Below are 15,562 nucleotides of genomic sequence, written 5' to 3' on the forward strand. Positions count from 1 at the left end.
TATAGCATTTTTCCCTACAAACTTTTGGTTTTATGAATGAACTATTAGCTTATTATTATAGTCTGAATCCAGCATGTTTTAAAGACTGAAGTTGGCGGTTGTTTTTTGGCTAGCTAGAAAACGAATGTTAGCTGGCTAGTACGCAATGTTTTGATTTGATTATGCGTACTGTCCAGAGGTTGAGGATCGAGAGAAGCCCGAATACAGAGATGACAGATGACCATGACTGGCTAATCCTGAATTACTATTGTGTGGTGTGCTTTCTGGCGCCTCGTGACTGCCAAGTGGGTGCTGCATTTTGGTAGTAGTGAAGAGTAGCTGGCTAGCTAGTCCAGTGGCTAGTACGGAACTCTAACTTCATCTGACTGAGTCTGACTACGAAACCACAGACGCCGTGGATGGCGAGACACTATGATGACAACGTGCTGCTTGCCTGCTCCCGGCTCTCCCCTTTGACCACCTCCTCCCTCCGCTGACCTCAACCAAGCCATTAACTTTCTCATTACGTTTTGTTAATTTTGATTGTTAGTTTTTTTGTTGTTGCTTTACAGCACTTTGAGATTCCTTTATGTAATGAAGAGCGCTATAAAAATGATTATTATTAGAGTATGTGTGTGTGTGAGTGGAAGAGCACGGTGAGAAAGGGATAGACAAGGTGAGACATGGAGCACAGTGCTGGAGAGATGTGGTCAAAAGGGGATGGAGAGGTGGTCAAAAGGGGACAGGGAGTCATGTCACAGTGGTCTGTCTGTCAGTCCGTCTAAGTGTCTGTAGTCCACTTCTGAAAATGGGGTCAGGTGTCTTGGTGGAGTTTTGAAGCAGAGCAATTCTCATCAACTAAAGGTCTACTTTCCTTCCATTTTTCCTTCCGATGGGTGGTGTGGCTGCTATATCGAAACGACAGTCCGACACCCACAATCTTACCCTCTGACCCTTAACCTCTAGAGGTCATCGGTGAGGAAAACAGTGCCAACATTGTCCGCTGTATCCCTTTCACCCTTGACTCCTGGGGGCCAGGGGTCATTAATAGTTGACCTTGGTGACCGGTCTTTCGCGGCCACCCCCTTCCACTAGCTGGTTGACTGAACGCTTGCGGTTGCGCTTGAGTTTGGACAGGTCCTTGTCGAAGACCTCACCGGAGCGCAACGCCGACACCAGGTCGTCAAACTCGCCCCCCACCTCGTCTGTGGCACCACCCTTCTTGGCCCGCCGTTCACGCTCTCGCTGCTCCTTCAGCTATAGGGGGGAGGTATAAGGGGGGGAGAAAGAGAGACACATAGTTATAGACAGACAGAGCGTTGAACAGCAGATAGAAGTGCTGATAGAAAAACAAAAGAGAGAAACAGACAGACCATATGACACACACAGACCAATAAAACACAGAGAAAACTAGACTTGCCATCTTAAAGACATGCTCCGGTACTTTGGTGCCTAAGAAAGTATTTTTAAACCTCCCGCTTTGGGCTAGATGTTTCAATGTGTAGTTCATAAATGTATAATCCATGAGCAGAATGACTGTCTTACCTCAATTATCCACAAAGTCCCTAGTTTGAAAGCGACTGTTTTCTTAAAGCTGTGCCATGGCATTTTCCCTACATTTCCTGGATAAAAAGTATATAAATGTACCGGAGAATCTCTTTAACAAATGCAGAACAGAGTGCAGACTTTAAGGTTACTACAGATTACTAAAATGCTTATCATCATCTACATCACTACGTAAACATGATGTGGTTTTACTCAGGCTGCAAGGTTGTTCTGTGTCTATGTGTGTCTGTAAGTGTGAGTGCAGGGGGATGGATGTCTGGAGGTCTGTCTTGTTCCCAGACTTGTCCAGTTCTCCAAGCCACATTCCCATGACTGTTGTCATGAATATTCTCCAGGTCCTTCCTGTTGTGTGTACAGTGGGGAAAAAAAGTATTTAGTCAGCCACCAATTGTGCAAGTTCTCCCACTTAAAAAGATGAGAGAGGCCTGTAATTTTCATCATAGGTACACGTCAACTATGACAGACAAAATGAGATTTTTTTTTTTCTCCAGAAAATCACATTGTAGGATTTCTTTTATGAATTTATTTGCAAATTATGGTGGAAAATAAGTATTTGGTCAATAACAAAAGTTTCTCAATACTTTTTATATACCCTTTGTTGGCAATGACACAGGTCAAACATTTTCTGTAAGTCTTCACAAGATTTTCACACACTGTTGCTGGTATTTTGGCCCATTCCTCCATGCAGATCTCCTCTAGAGCAGTGATGTTTTGGGGCTGTCGCTGGGCAACATGGACTTTCAACTCCCTCCAAAGATTTTCTATGGGGTTGAGATCTGGAGACTGGCTAGGCCACTCCAGGACCTTGAAATGCTTCTTACGAAGCCACTCCTTCGTTGCCCGGGCGGTGTGTTCGGGATCATTGTCATGCTGAAAGACCCAGTCACGTTTCATCTTCAATGCCCTTGCTGATGGAAGGAGGTTTTCACTCAAAATCTCACGATACATGGCCCCATTCATTCTTTCCTTTACACGGATCAGTCGTCCTGGTCCCTTTGCAGAAAAACAGCCCCAAAGCATGATGTTTCCACCCCCATGCTTCACAGTAGGTATGGTGTTCTTTGGATGCAACTCAGCATTCTTTGTCCTCCAAACACGACGAGTTGAGTTTTTACCAAAAAGTTATATTTTGGTTTCATCTGACATATGACATTCTCCCAATCCTCTTCTGGATCATCCAAATGCACTCTAGCAAACTTCAGACGGGCCTGGACATGTACTGGCTTAAGCAGGGGGACACATCTGGCACTGCAGGATTTGAATCCCTGGCGGCGTAGTGTGTTACTGATGGTAGGCTTTGTTACTTTGGTCCCAGCTCTCTGCAGGTCATTCACTAGGTCCCCCCGTGTGGTTCTGGGATTTTTGCTCACCGTTCTTGTGATCATTTTGACCCCACGGGGTGAGATCTTGCGTGGAGCCCCAGATCGAGGGAGATTATCAGGGGTCTTGTATGTCTTCCATTTCCTAATAATTGCTCCCACAGTTGATTTCTTCAAACCAAGCTGCTTACCTATTGCATATTCAGTCTTCCCAGCCTGGTGCAGGTCTACAATTTTGTTTCTGGTGTCCTTTGACAGCTCTTTGGTCTTGGCCATAGTGGAGTTTGGAGTGTGACTGTTTGAGGTTGTGGACAGGTGTCTTTTATACTGATAACAAGTTCAAACAGGTGCCATTAATACAGGTAACGAGTGGAGGACAGAGGAGCCTCTTAAAGAAGAAGTTACAGGTCTGTGAGAGCCAGAAATCTTGCTTGTTTGTAGGTGACCAAATACTTATTTTCCACCATAATTTGCAAATAAATTCATTAAAAATCCTACAATGTGATTGTCAGGAAAAACATTTCTCAATTTGTCTGTCATAGTTGACTTGTACCTATGGTGAAAATTACAGGCCTCTCTCATCTTTTTAAGTGGGAGAACTTGCACAATTGGTGGCTGACTAAATACTTTTTTTCCCCCACTGTATGTGTCTCACTATAGCCTCAATGCATTCTCTCTCTCTCACTCTCTCTCTCTCTCTCTCTCACTCTCTCACTCTCTCACTCATTCACTCACTCTCACCATGGCCTCCATGCGTGCTCTCCTTTCCTCCTCCTGCTTGCGGCGCTGCATGTTCTCCAGGTCCTGCCTGGCTTCGTCGAACGACACCAGGAACGTGTCGAAGATCCCAAAGAACTCATCGGGCTGCATGCGACCCTGCTCCTCCCCAAAGTGCTTCAGCGACTTGGTGAACTGCACAGGGAGAGAGGAGGAGGGATGGGGAATGTTGGAAATTACACATCTCACCCTAATGAAGGTCTAGTGACAGAAATGTAAATGTGTGCAGTGTGTTAATTCCTTAGTACTACGTGTGTTGAGTTTAACTTGTCATTGGAATTACAGATAGTTCGGGAATAAATGGTATTGATACACCTCTACCATGGACTGTGGAATTTCAAACAAATCCCAATTGAGCCAAACAATTGTAGGAATTAATTTGTAAAAAAAAGAGATGGAAACACACATGCGCACACTGATTGGTGCTTTGGACAAATCACGATTTCGCAGGTGTTGGCACGTTTCGGATTTGGGAAGGGGACGGGACATTTGGCCCATAGACTTGCCCGTAACGTTCCGGTCCCGATCCTCGTTCTCTCTCTTCTCTTAACATGTATGGATTAACCAAGATTACTCTACACCTAGACAGAGTGTTTTATAGCAAGCCTGATTCCTCTACACCTAGCAGGGGGGGACTTAGTGATTTGGAGGCCCCAGGCAGAGGCCAGTCTGAGGCTCCCACCCACACATTCCCGCACACGCACGCGCATCCACAAACACGTGCACACACACCACCCTCTGTCCAACACAGATTTTTACTACCACAGACGACACACTCCGCTGAGTTCTGTGGGGTCCTAATTCGCAGCAGCTATTAATCATGGAGACTTTATGATGGGTAGAGGAGACAGGAGAGGAGAGAGAGGAGGTGAGGGCAGGGAGCGCTGAAAAAGAGTGTGAAGTGGTCTCTGCAAGTGGAAGTTTGGGTCACACCTTATTTAGGTAGTCCCATATCGATGATCTACAGATGGTCATACTATCAACAAACTGTCTGTTGATAGGCAAATACTTGGTAAAGTTAAGGTAAGGGCTAGGTTTAGAATAAGGGTTGGGTAAGTGTTAAAGTTAGGGCTATGGTTAGTGGATAGATAGTTGAAATGTTGTTCACAGTTTTTGAACATCTACTGAAGATCTACAAACCATCTACTTGGGACTATCAAAATAAAGTCTTACAGAGGTTTGTAGCTGGCTACATCCCAAGACTGTTAAGTATCCTCCTTCCACATTTCCTTTCCTTAATGACAGTGGATAGATGAAAAGGCTACATGGGCATCCACCATATCATTATCATTACACCCTGTATCATTACCATTTCAATATTACCACTGCAACTTTATTTTTTTCACAACGGTTAAGGGTTTTCAGATTAGCCATCATGAAGGAAACAAGACAAGAAGGAATCACTTTAAAACAATTTGGACACTTGTGGGAACATAGAACATATTGTGCTACTGATGAGAGTCATGGGACTCCTCATATAGTACAGTGGTCACCGATCCTGGTCCTGGAGAGCAACATGGTGCACAAGCATTTGTTCCAGCCCAGCAGTAAAATGCTTGACACAATTGATCAACTACTCTTGAAATCTCTTGAAAAGATGCAAGACACTAATAATAATGAAATCAATCAAACTCATTCAGGCATTTGATTAGAATAGAAACCCTTCCTGAATTCTTCATTTTTGGTACATCCCATGTTCCCTCAACTCTCGGGGCAGTGAGGAGCCAGAGGCTTTCTGAATGACTGCGCCAAATTCTGCCCCACAATGGCTCCTTAGTTAGTGCCCGCTGCCCTGTAACTGATTCCCTCACCCTTTAAGCTGACATTCCCGACAGCTTGTCAAACAGTTGTCCCAAAGTTCAACCCTGACGTTCTGCTCCCCTTTCCCCCTTGGTGCGAGTTTATATAGCTAGAAATGTAGACTGTTGAGAGGTGGTTGTATGGTGTAGTTGTTTAGACGTTGGTCTGTTTACCCCAACATTGTAGGTTCAAATCCCAGGTTGGATGATCGCATTACCCCCCCGGGATAATTTTTTCCGGTTATAGTCATTGCCGTGTACAGTTGTCCCAACGTTCCGCTCCCTTTCCAACCTGTGCCCAGCTAGCCTGCCAAGTTTTTGGTGCGAGTTTAAATAGCTGCCATGTACATTCCCCACAAGCCAACACCGCGACGGCATTCAAGGAACTACACTGGACTTTGTGCAAACTGGAAACCGCATAACTTTATTGTAGCTGGGGACTTTAATAAATGAAATTTGAGGAAAACCCTCAGAAATTTCACAGCGCTAAAATTCTTGGCCATTGCTACTCTCCCTTCCGGGACGGCTAAAAGGCCCTCCCCCACCCTTTGGGAAATCTGACCACCTGCTTCTCCTTGCCTATAGGCGGAAACTTAAGCAGGAAGCACCCGTGGTAAGGACTGTTCAACGGTGGTCTGACCAATAGCTCAATCTATGCTTTAAGATTGTTTTGATCATGCGGACTGGGATATGTTCTGGGCCGCCTCTGGGAATAATATTGATGTATACACTGACTTAGTGACTGGGTTAATCAGAAACTAGCGCTGACCCCATTAGTCGACTGGTCGATTGTTTGGTCGCTAGGCTGTTGGTCAACCAACAATATTTTAGTCAAGCAGTTGCAAAAAAAACGGCACGTCTTGATTGATGCCTGTCTCAGTGGACTAATCCATTGTGGAGGCCGTGGGGATGCCACACCAGTATCACTAGTAGTACATTTACCATTCATTCCCATAATTTCTAATCTACAATGTTTGTTTGGTTACCGTAATTTCTGTTAATGCATTCAATATTTTATTATTACAGTCTTTTACAGTTCTCATTCTCGGAGTGGAAAAGTTGTTTGCAGAGCGCACAACCTAGGCTTGTGAGAAACAGGTTTTGGTTTATTTCATTCCATTTACGAGTTGTCAATTTATGAATTGTGTTTTGTTTGGAGCACTCCTGTCAATGTTAAGTAAGGACGCGCACCTGATTATGCATAGAAGTAGGCCTAGGCTACCTGGCCTGCGTGCAAATGTAGGCTTATAACTTTTCCTATTTGGGTATCTGATAGTATTTCTGATTGTCTTAACTCACCACCACTAATGAGCTGTGGAGCTTCTCAAACAAAGTCTGTTTTTACATCCATTGAGAATGACAATAGTTCATCAATGTAGCCTATTTTAAAAATCTTTCCAGCTCTCTCCCTTTTGATAATCACTAAGCCAAAAAAAAAAAAGAATGCTCTGATCCGGTGGAAACGTCATAAAATAGGACTACTTGATTACTTCTTATCCCTTGCGCAAATAGCTTACAGCTGTGTCTGTCCGGACCTCACTAGTGCAGAAAACTCTGAGGGTCCAGAATATTTTATACAATGTTGCAAGTTTGTTAGTGCAAGCTTCGGGCTGTTGATACAATGTTTCAAGTTCCAAGTAGCCAATGTGATATTTTCTACCTGCAGGCTGCAATGTTTTTATTTGTTGGCTTTATGTAGGCTATTTTTACATGGTTGGCAATGGCAATAGAAGTTACTTTTAGATTTGTATAATTTTTATTTAGATTTAGAATTCTTATTAATCACATGACAAAAATGTGCATATGAAAATCATAACTGGCACGCAGATCGGTAGAAATGGTAAGATAAATTGGTACTCAGGTGCCTACCCAGGTGGTGGAGGTAGGCAACAACCCCTCCGCCACGCTGATCATCAACACAGGGGTCCCACAGGGGTGCTTGCTCAGCCCGCTCCTTTAGTACCTGTTCACCCATGACTGCGTGGCCATGCATGTCTCCAACTCAATCATCAACTTTGCTGATGACAAAAGTAGGCCTGATTAACAGTGCCTTGGCGTAGTGGTGCCAGGAAAATAACCTCTTCCTCAAAGTCAACAAAACAAAGGATCTGATCATGGACTACAGGAGACAGCAGAGAGAGCACGCTCCCATCCACATCGACAGGGCCGCAGTGGAGAGGGTTAAAAGCTTCAGGTTCACAGAGGACCTGAAATGGTCCCTTTCCACAGACAGTGTGGTGAAGAAGGCGCAACTGTGCCTCTTCAACCTCAGGAGGCTAAAGAAATCAGTCTTGGCCCCTAAGATCCTCACAAACTTCTACAGGTGCACCATTGCGAGCATCCTGTTGGGCTGTATCACCGCCTGGTACGGCAATTGCACTGTATGCAACCGCAGGGCTCTCCAGAGGGTGGTGTGGTCAGCCCAACGCACAATCGGAGGCACACTGCCTGCCCTCCAGGCCATCTACAGCACCCGGTGTCACAGGAAGGCCAAGAAGACCTCAGCCACCCGAGCCATGGCCTGTTCACCCCACTACCATCTAGAAGGCGGAAACTGTACAGATGCATCAAAGCTGGGACCGAGAGACTGATAAACAGCTTCTATCCCCAGGCCATCAGACTGTTAAACATCCATCACTAGACGGCCTCCGCCTAGTACCCTGCCCTCTGCCCAGTACCTTACTTTGACCCTCAGTCACTGTCACTAGCCGGCTACCACCGGGTACTCTACATTGCAACTTACGGACTGCTGCCCTATGTACATAGTCATTGAACACTGATCAATTTAAAGGGATACTTCAGGATTTTGGCAATCTACTTCCCCAGAGTCAGATGAACTTGTGGAAACCATTTTTATGTCTCTGTGTCCAGTATACAGTGGGGGAAAAAAGTATTTAGTCAGCCACCAATTGTGCAAGTTCTCCCACTTAAAAAGATGAGAGAGGCCTGTAATTTTCATCATAGGTACACGTCAATTATGACAGACAAAATGAGATTTTTTTTCTCCAGAAAATCACATTGTAGGATTTTTTATGAATTTATTTGCAAATTATGGTGGAAAATAAGTATTTGGTCAATAACCAAAGTTTCTCAATACTTTTTATATACCCTTTGTTGGCAATTACACAGGTCAAACATTTTCTGTAAGTCTTCACAAGGTTTTCACATACTGTTGCTGGTATTTTGGCCCATTCCTCCATGCAGATCTAGGCCACTCCAGGACCTTGAAATGCTTCTTACGAAGCCACTCCTTCGTTGCCCGGGCGGTGTGTTTGGGATCATTGTCATGCTGAAAGACCCAGCCACGTTTCATCTTCAATGCCCTTGCTGATGGAAGGAGGTTTTCACTCAAAATCTCACGATACATGGCCCCATTCATTCTTTCCTTTACACGGATCAGTCGTCCTGGTCCCTTTGCAGAAAAACAGCCCCAAAGCATGATGTTTCCACCCCCATGCTTCACAGTAGGTATGGTGTTCTTTGGATGCAACTCAGTATTCTTTGTCCTCCAAACACGACGAGTTGAGTTTTTACCAAAAAGTTATATTTTGGTTTCATCTGACCATATGACATTCTCCCAATCCTCTTCTGGATCATCCAAATGCACTCTAGCAAACTTCAGACGGGCCTGGACATGTACTGGCTGAAGCAGGGGGACACGTCTGGCACTGCAGGATTTGAGTCCCTGGCGGCGTAGTGTGTTACTGATGGTAGGCTTTGTTACTTTGGTCCCAGCTCTCTGCAGGTCATTTACTAGGTCCCCCCGTGTGGTTCTGGGATTTTTGCTCACCGCTCGTGATCATTTTGACCCCACGGGGTGAGATCTTGCGTGGAGCCCCAGATCAAGGGAGATTATCAGTGGTCTTGTATGTCTTCCATTTCCTAATAATTGCTCCCACAGTTGATTTCTTCAAACCAAGCTGCTTACCTATTGCAGATTCAGTCTTCCCAGCCTGGTGCAGGTCTACAATTTTGTTTCTGGTGTCCTTTGACAGCTCTTTGGTCTTGGCCATAGTGGAGTTTGGAGTGTGACTGTTTGAGGTTGTGGACAGGTGTCTTTTATACTGATAACAAGTTCAAACAGGTGCCATTAATACAGGTAACGAGTGGAGGACAGAGGAGCCTCTTAAAGAAGAAGTTACAGGTCTGTGAGAGCCAGAAATCTTGCTTGTTTGTAGGTGACCAAATACTTATTTTCCAACATAATTTGCAAATAAATTCATTAAAAATCCTACAATGTGATTTTCTGGATTTTTTTCCTCAATTTGTCTGTCATAGTTGACGTGTACCTATGATGAAAATTACAGGCCTCTCTCATCTTTTTAAGTGGGAGAACTTGCACAATTGGTGGCTGACTAAATACTTTTTTCCCCCACTGTAAAGGAAGTTAACAAATGATAACTAGTTTTAGCACAATGACTGGAAGTCTATGGGTATCTGCTAGCATGCTATCCACGAGTTCATCTGACTCTGTGGAAGTAGATAATGGGCCTCATTGCCAAAATCCTGAAGTATCCCTATAATAATGTTTACATACTATACATATATATATACTGCTGTACTTCATTTTGGATTATTGTGTGCTTGTTGAGATTTACTGCATTGATTGATAGGAACATAAGCATTTCACTGCACCGAGGACATTACATTACTAGAATCAGTTTCCCTATCCAAGAAGTGATTTCATCAGAAATTATCCTTTCTATTACTTTACTAAGCAAACCACACACACACACACACACACACACACACACCCCATTTCCATGGATATTGAGGAACCTACACGTTGACTCATCCACTCCCCAACACATACACATGCACACACAGCTCTGAGGCAAGAGGGTTAGATAGAGTCTGGCCTGGTGCACACAGAGGTTGTTTTGTTTTATGGCAGCAAATGGAGCTTTGGCTCGTGCCTTTTCCTGTGACGTCCTAAACGACCAGTTTTTTCCCTCCTTTTTACAGCGCTCCTTGAACAAATAATTAGGAGTACAGACGCTAACACAGACGAGGCTCTGTGATGGCAATGAGTGCCCTTCCCTGTCTTTTTCTCTCTCTCCGTCTGTCTCTTTCTCCCTCCCTCTTTCCATCCTTTACGCACGCACACATACACCACATCAATCCTCATGGTCATGTGACTCACCGACAAACATACGCATCATCGAAGAATACTGCAAAACTGCCTTCCCACTCAAACACTCTCATACGCACTCCACTAAAACCCTTCGCCCCCTACAGAGTTCAAAAAGCCTTCCTCTCATGCCCTTGAAAGAAGGAGGTTACAAAGGAGACCAACTACATTTCAACAGGAATAAATCTGAAAACAGAGGGAAAACAATCCAACATCGGGGTTCCCCAGCCTGTTTAAGTCATCACACAGGGTTGGAAAGATGCACAAAGGTTCCTCTCTTTCCTTTTTTGGCTCCCTCTCCCATTCTTTTCCCTCTCTTACCCACCACCAACTCCTCTCTGTCTCATACTGGTTTGGCAAGAGTATTTTGAATGGGATTGGAGCCATTAATGTTCATGGTTGAGAGGTGACACTACCTTGTCCTTGGCCTCATTTAAAATCGTATGATTAGGGCCAGGGGGATGGTAAGGGTTGAGAGGTTAAAGGTCAGGGTTTCTACCTTGTCCTTGGCCTCGTTCAGAAGGTCTTCTAGCTCGGAGAAGCTGAAGCTGGCCACTGTGATGAAGTCCCCCACCACGGGGACAAACTTGTCCCCTCGGTCCCTCGTCCTGCTCTGCTGGTACTGCAGCTCCTGAAGGGGGAGAGAGGGATGTTATCATTTCACTTTCTTTTTCACCCACTTTTTCGGTCAAGTCATATTAGTCATGTCTTATTCTTTCTCTTAAGTGAAGGAGGTATTACAGAGGAATATGTGTGTGTGTGTAGTGTGTGTAGTAAATAAAGACATAGAGAGAGACAGTCGCCAGATGCGCGTCACACGCACACACATATAGAGACAGACACACACACATACATTATTGACAACTCACCGTCTCTATAGCCTTCAGTCCACTCTTGATGTTGTGCACCTCTTTCTCCAGCTCAGCCAGACTGGTTGAGAAAAGGAAGACGTTCAGATGTCTGATATTATTTAATAAAGTGTATTGGGGTAATAAAGCCTAATCTAATCCTAGATCTGTGGCTAAGAGAAACCTCTCCCTTGCGTTCCCATAGAGCAGTGCTGTATTTCAAATAGCTTTTGAATGGTACTTCAGTAAAGTGTAGGATAAAGTTGCATTTAGACACTGATCTAAGGTCAGTTTTGTGTGCGCTCCCTAATGGTTAAGGTTAGGATTCGGTATGAGGTAAACTGATCCTAGATCTGTGTCAGCCAGGCGGTGGGTACTTACTTGACTTTGGCAGCCTCAGGTATGCTGAGCAGGTCCTGCTGGATGTGGAGGATGTCGGGGTAGTTCTTCTCAAAGATCATGATTAGGTAGTGCAACATGGTGATGTTCCTGTTTCAACACACATTAGCATGGACAGCGATAGCACACACATGTAATTGAGAGAACACACATGTAATTGAAAGCACACTCTCACTCTCTCACACACACACACACACACTTTCTCCAACACACTCTCTCTCACCCTTACAAACACACTCTCACACACACATTTGATCTGCAAATCTCTGCCCACCACCCCTCCGCGGTTGTGCAACCGTTAGTTAACCCCTCTCTCTGCCCGCTCTGACCTGTCTATGCTGGACTTGGTGTCTGCAATCTTGTTGAGGGATGACACCTTGAAGCCGTAGGCGTTGCCCCGCTGGCCTTTGTTCATGAAGTTACCGAAGGCCAGGACCACCTCCAGGGTCTGAGTCAACCTCTTACTGCGGACCACCTCCTTTGAGGCACTCAGTATGGCTGAGAGAGGTAGGGGGGAGGGGGGTTGAGAGAGAGGGAGAGGGAGAGGGGGTGAGAGAACAATTGCAATGCATCGTGATAGCTTTCACAGACTGCATTCAATAACGAAAGACGTCCATAGTAGTTAAGGTTTGAACCTCAAACTCCAGGGAGAGAGAACAATTGCAATCTTTCGTGATAGCTATAACATGGTGAAGATCTCAATTGCATACTCCTCGCGTCCTCTCTCCTCTCTCATCGTCTCCTTCTCAAAACCCATTGGATGAGAAAGCCAGAGGTCCCGCCCCTCTGACCTCCTCCAATGGGTTTTGAGAAGGAGACGAGGTGAGAGGATGCGAGGAGTATGCAATTGAGATCTTCCCATAGACTACATCCATGACATCTTAGCTGAGGGTTCAACCTCAAACACCAGCGAGAGAGAGAGAGAGAGAGAGAGAGAGAGAGAGAGAGGGCAATTAACAACGCGTCATGATAGCTATTCCACAGACTACAATCAATATGCAAGATGTCCATAATAGCTAAACGGTTAATCCTCAAACGCAAGGGAAGGAGAGAGATTGTTTCTTTGACTTAAAAGAAACAAAACCACAATACACATCTGACACACTACTAGTGGAACAAAAACCATCCCCATCCTAAGCTATCTTTCCCTGGAGTGAGAGTTGACATCACAGAACGGGCCGCATCTCTTCAGAGCAACCCATTCATAATTCTGTCTACTTCTTTCTTCACTTTAAAGGGTCAATCTGCAGCTCAAACAACAAAGCTGTTATCCCACCACTGTTTTGGTAAATAGCTGAGAGATGGGGCTGAAGAAATTTTACCAATCTCAAATTCATAGACATAGCTATGGATGCAATGACAGACCCCCCCCAAAAAAACTCACTCTTGATCCACTACGACAGAACGCAACTCATACAGTAACCAGAGTTGAGTTCAGGAGGGCACAACTTTTTTGTTGCAGATAGAAATGTCTCAGAGATGACCTACCAAGACAGAGGAGGATGTATATTCTACATGATGTATTTCTATCTGAATGTTCGGTGGCGTTGAACCCCATACACGACACAGGTCAGGTGGAGCCAATGTGGTAGTGGGGATATTTGAAATGAGACACAACATCATCCCCTGCCTAAGCAGTTCATAGATGCTTCATAGACGTCAACAACCTGACCCCTTGACGTTTCCTCTACTCCTGTCTACTTCTGACAATGACAATTGAGAAGTGAGCGGAATCAGGTTTAGTGAAAAGGTAGAGAAGAACCACCTACTGCAAAGAGTGATATTTATTTTTTGAAGCCATTGTCAAAATACATCAAATCACTTCAAAAACTTCCAGATGCAGTATTAAGCAGATATTTTGTGAAATATAGACATAGTCAATAATTACATGACTGAATCATGCTTGTACAGTATCTGCCTCGTTCCATTCCAGAACCCACAAACTGTCCCCACCCTGCATGGACATCATAGAATGAGAGGTAAAATAAATTCCACTGTATAAGGGCTGCTTATTTCCTCCGTTGGCTCTGAGGTTATGACAGGATTACTTGTCTTATACAGTTGAAGTCGGAAGTTTACATTCACTTAGGTTGGAGTCATTAAAACTCGTTTTTCAACCACTCCACAAATTTCTTGTTTATAGTTTTGGCAAGTCGGTTAGGACTTCTACTTTGTGCATGACAGAAGTAATTTTCCCAACAATTGTTTACATAGACATTATTTAATTTATAATTCACTGTATCACAATTCCAGTGGGTCAGAAGTTTACATACACTAAATTGACTGTGCCTTTAAACAGCTTGGAAAATTCCAGAAAATTATGTCATGGCTTTAGAAGCTTCTGATAGGCTAATTGACATAATTTGAGTCAATTGGAGGTGTACCTGTGGATGTATTTCAAGGCCTACTTTCAAACTCAGTGCCTCTTTGCTTGACATCATGGAAAAATCAAAAGAAATCAGCCAAGACCTCAGAAAAAAAATGGTAGACCTCCACAAGTCTGGTTCATCCTTGGGAGCAATTTCCAAACGCCTGAAGGTACCACGTTCATCTATACAAACAATAGTACGCAAGTATATACACCATGGGACCACGCAGCCGTCATACCGCTCAGGAAGGAGACGCGTTCTGTCTCCTAGAGATGAACGTACTTTGGTGCGAAAAGTGCAAATCAATCCTTGTGAAGATGCTGGAGGAAACAGGTACAAAAGTATCTATATCCACAGTAAAACGAGTCCTATATCGACATAACCTGAAAGGCCGCTCAGCAAGGAAGAAGCCACTGCTCCAAAACCGCCATAAAAAAGCCAGACTACGGTTTGCAACTGCACATGGGGACAAAGATCATACTTTTTGGAGAAATGGCCTCTGGTCTGATGAAACAAAAATATAACTGTTTGGCCATAATGACCATTGTTATGTTTGGAGGAAAAAGGGGGTTGCTTGCAAGCCGAAGAACACCATCCCAACCGTGAAGCACGGGGGTGACAGCATCATGCTTTGGGGGTGCTTTGCTGCAGGAGGGTCTGGTGCACTTCACAAAATAGATGTCATCATGAGGAAGGAAAATTATGTGGATATATTGAAGCAACTCATCTCAAGACATCAGTCAGGAAGTTAAAGCTTGGTCGCAAATGGGTCTTCCAAATGGACAATGACCCCAAGCATACTTCCAAAGTTGGCAAAATGGCTTAAGGACAACAAAGTCAAGGTATTGGAGTGGCTATCACAAAGCCCTGACCTCAAACCTATAGAAAATGTGTGGGCAGAACTGAAAAAGTGTGTGCGAGCAAGGAGGCCTACAAACCTGACTCAGTTACTCCAGCTCTGTCAGGAGGAATGGGCCAAAATTCACCCAACTTATTGTGGGAAGCTTGTGGAAGGCTACCTGAAATGTTTGACCGAAGTTAAACAATTGAAAGGCAATGCTACCAAATACTAATTGAGTGTATGTAAACTTCTGACCCAATGGGAATGTGATGAAAGAAATAAAAGCTGAAATAAATCATTCTCTCTGCTATTATTCAGACATTTCACATTCTTAAAATAAAGTGGTGATCCTAACTGACCTAAGACAGGGAATTTTTACTAGGATTAAATGTCAGGAATTTTGAAAAACTGAGTTTAAATGTATTTGGCTAAGGTGTATGTAAACTTCCGACTTCAATTGTAACTTATTCAAATGTTATTAAAGTGTGCATGTCTTAATGTCATAAGCCTGATTAGAAACCTCTAAGGTAACTT

At 44.1% G+C, this 15,562-nt stretch overlaps 1 protein-coding gene across 1 annotated transcript in view; it reads right to left on the reverse strand.

Moving 5' to 3' along the window:
* Positions 1-366: 366 nt before the first annotated feature.
* Positions 367-15,562, reverse strand: part of daam2 (dishevelled associated activator of morphogenesis 2) — a gene marked incomplete at its 5' end in the record, with an annotated part of 114,874 nt that continues 99,678 nt past the window's right edge. The window contains 6 exons of the mRNA XM_084181761.1: positions 367-1,236; positions 3,606-3,776; positions 11,071-11,202; positions 11,441-11,501; positions 11,801-11,908; positions 12,148-12,316. Of these exons, the coding sequence (XP_084037887.1) occupies positions 1,024-1,236; positions 3,606-3,776; positions 11,071-11,202; positions 11,441-11,501; positions 11,801-11,908; positions 12,148-12,316 (854 nt within the window). The 3' untranslated portion in view covers positions 367-1,023. The remainder of the gene's footprint in view (positions 1,237-3,605; positions 3,777-11,070; positions 11,203-11,440; positions 11,502-11,800; positions 11,909-12,147; positions 12,317-15,562) is intronic.

Source organism: Coregonus lavaretus, assembly GCF_964263955.1.
Source record: "Coregonus lavaretus genome assembly, chromosome: 18".
In the NCBI taxonomy this organism is placed as follows: Eukaryota; Metazoa; Chordata; class Actinopteri; order Salmoniformes; family Salmonidae; genus Coregonus; species Coregonus lavaretus.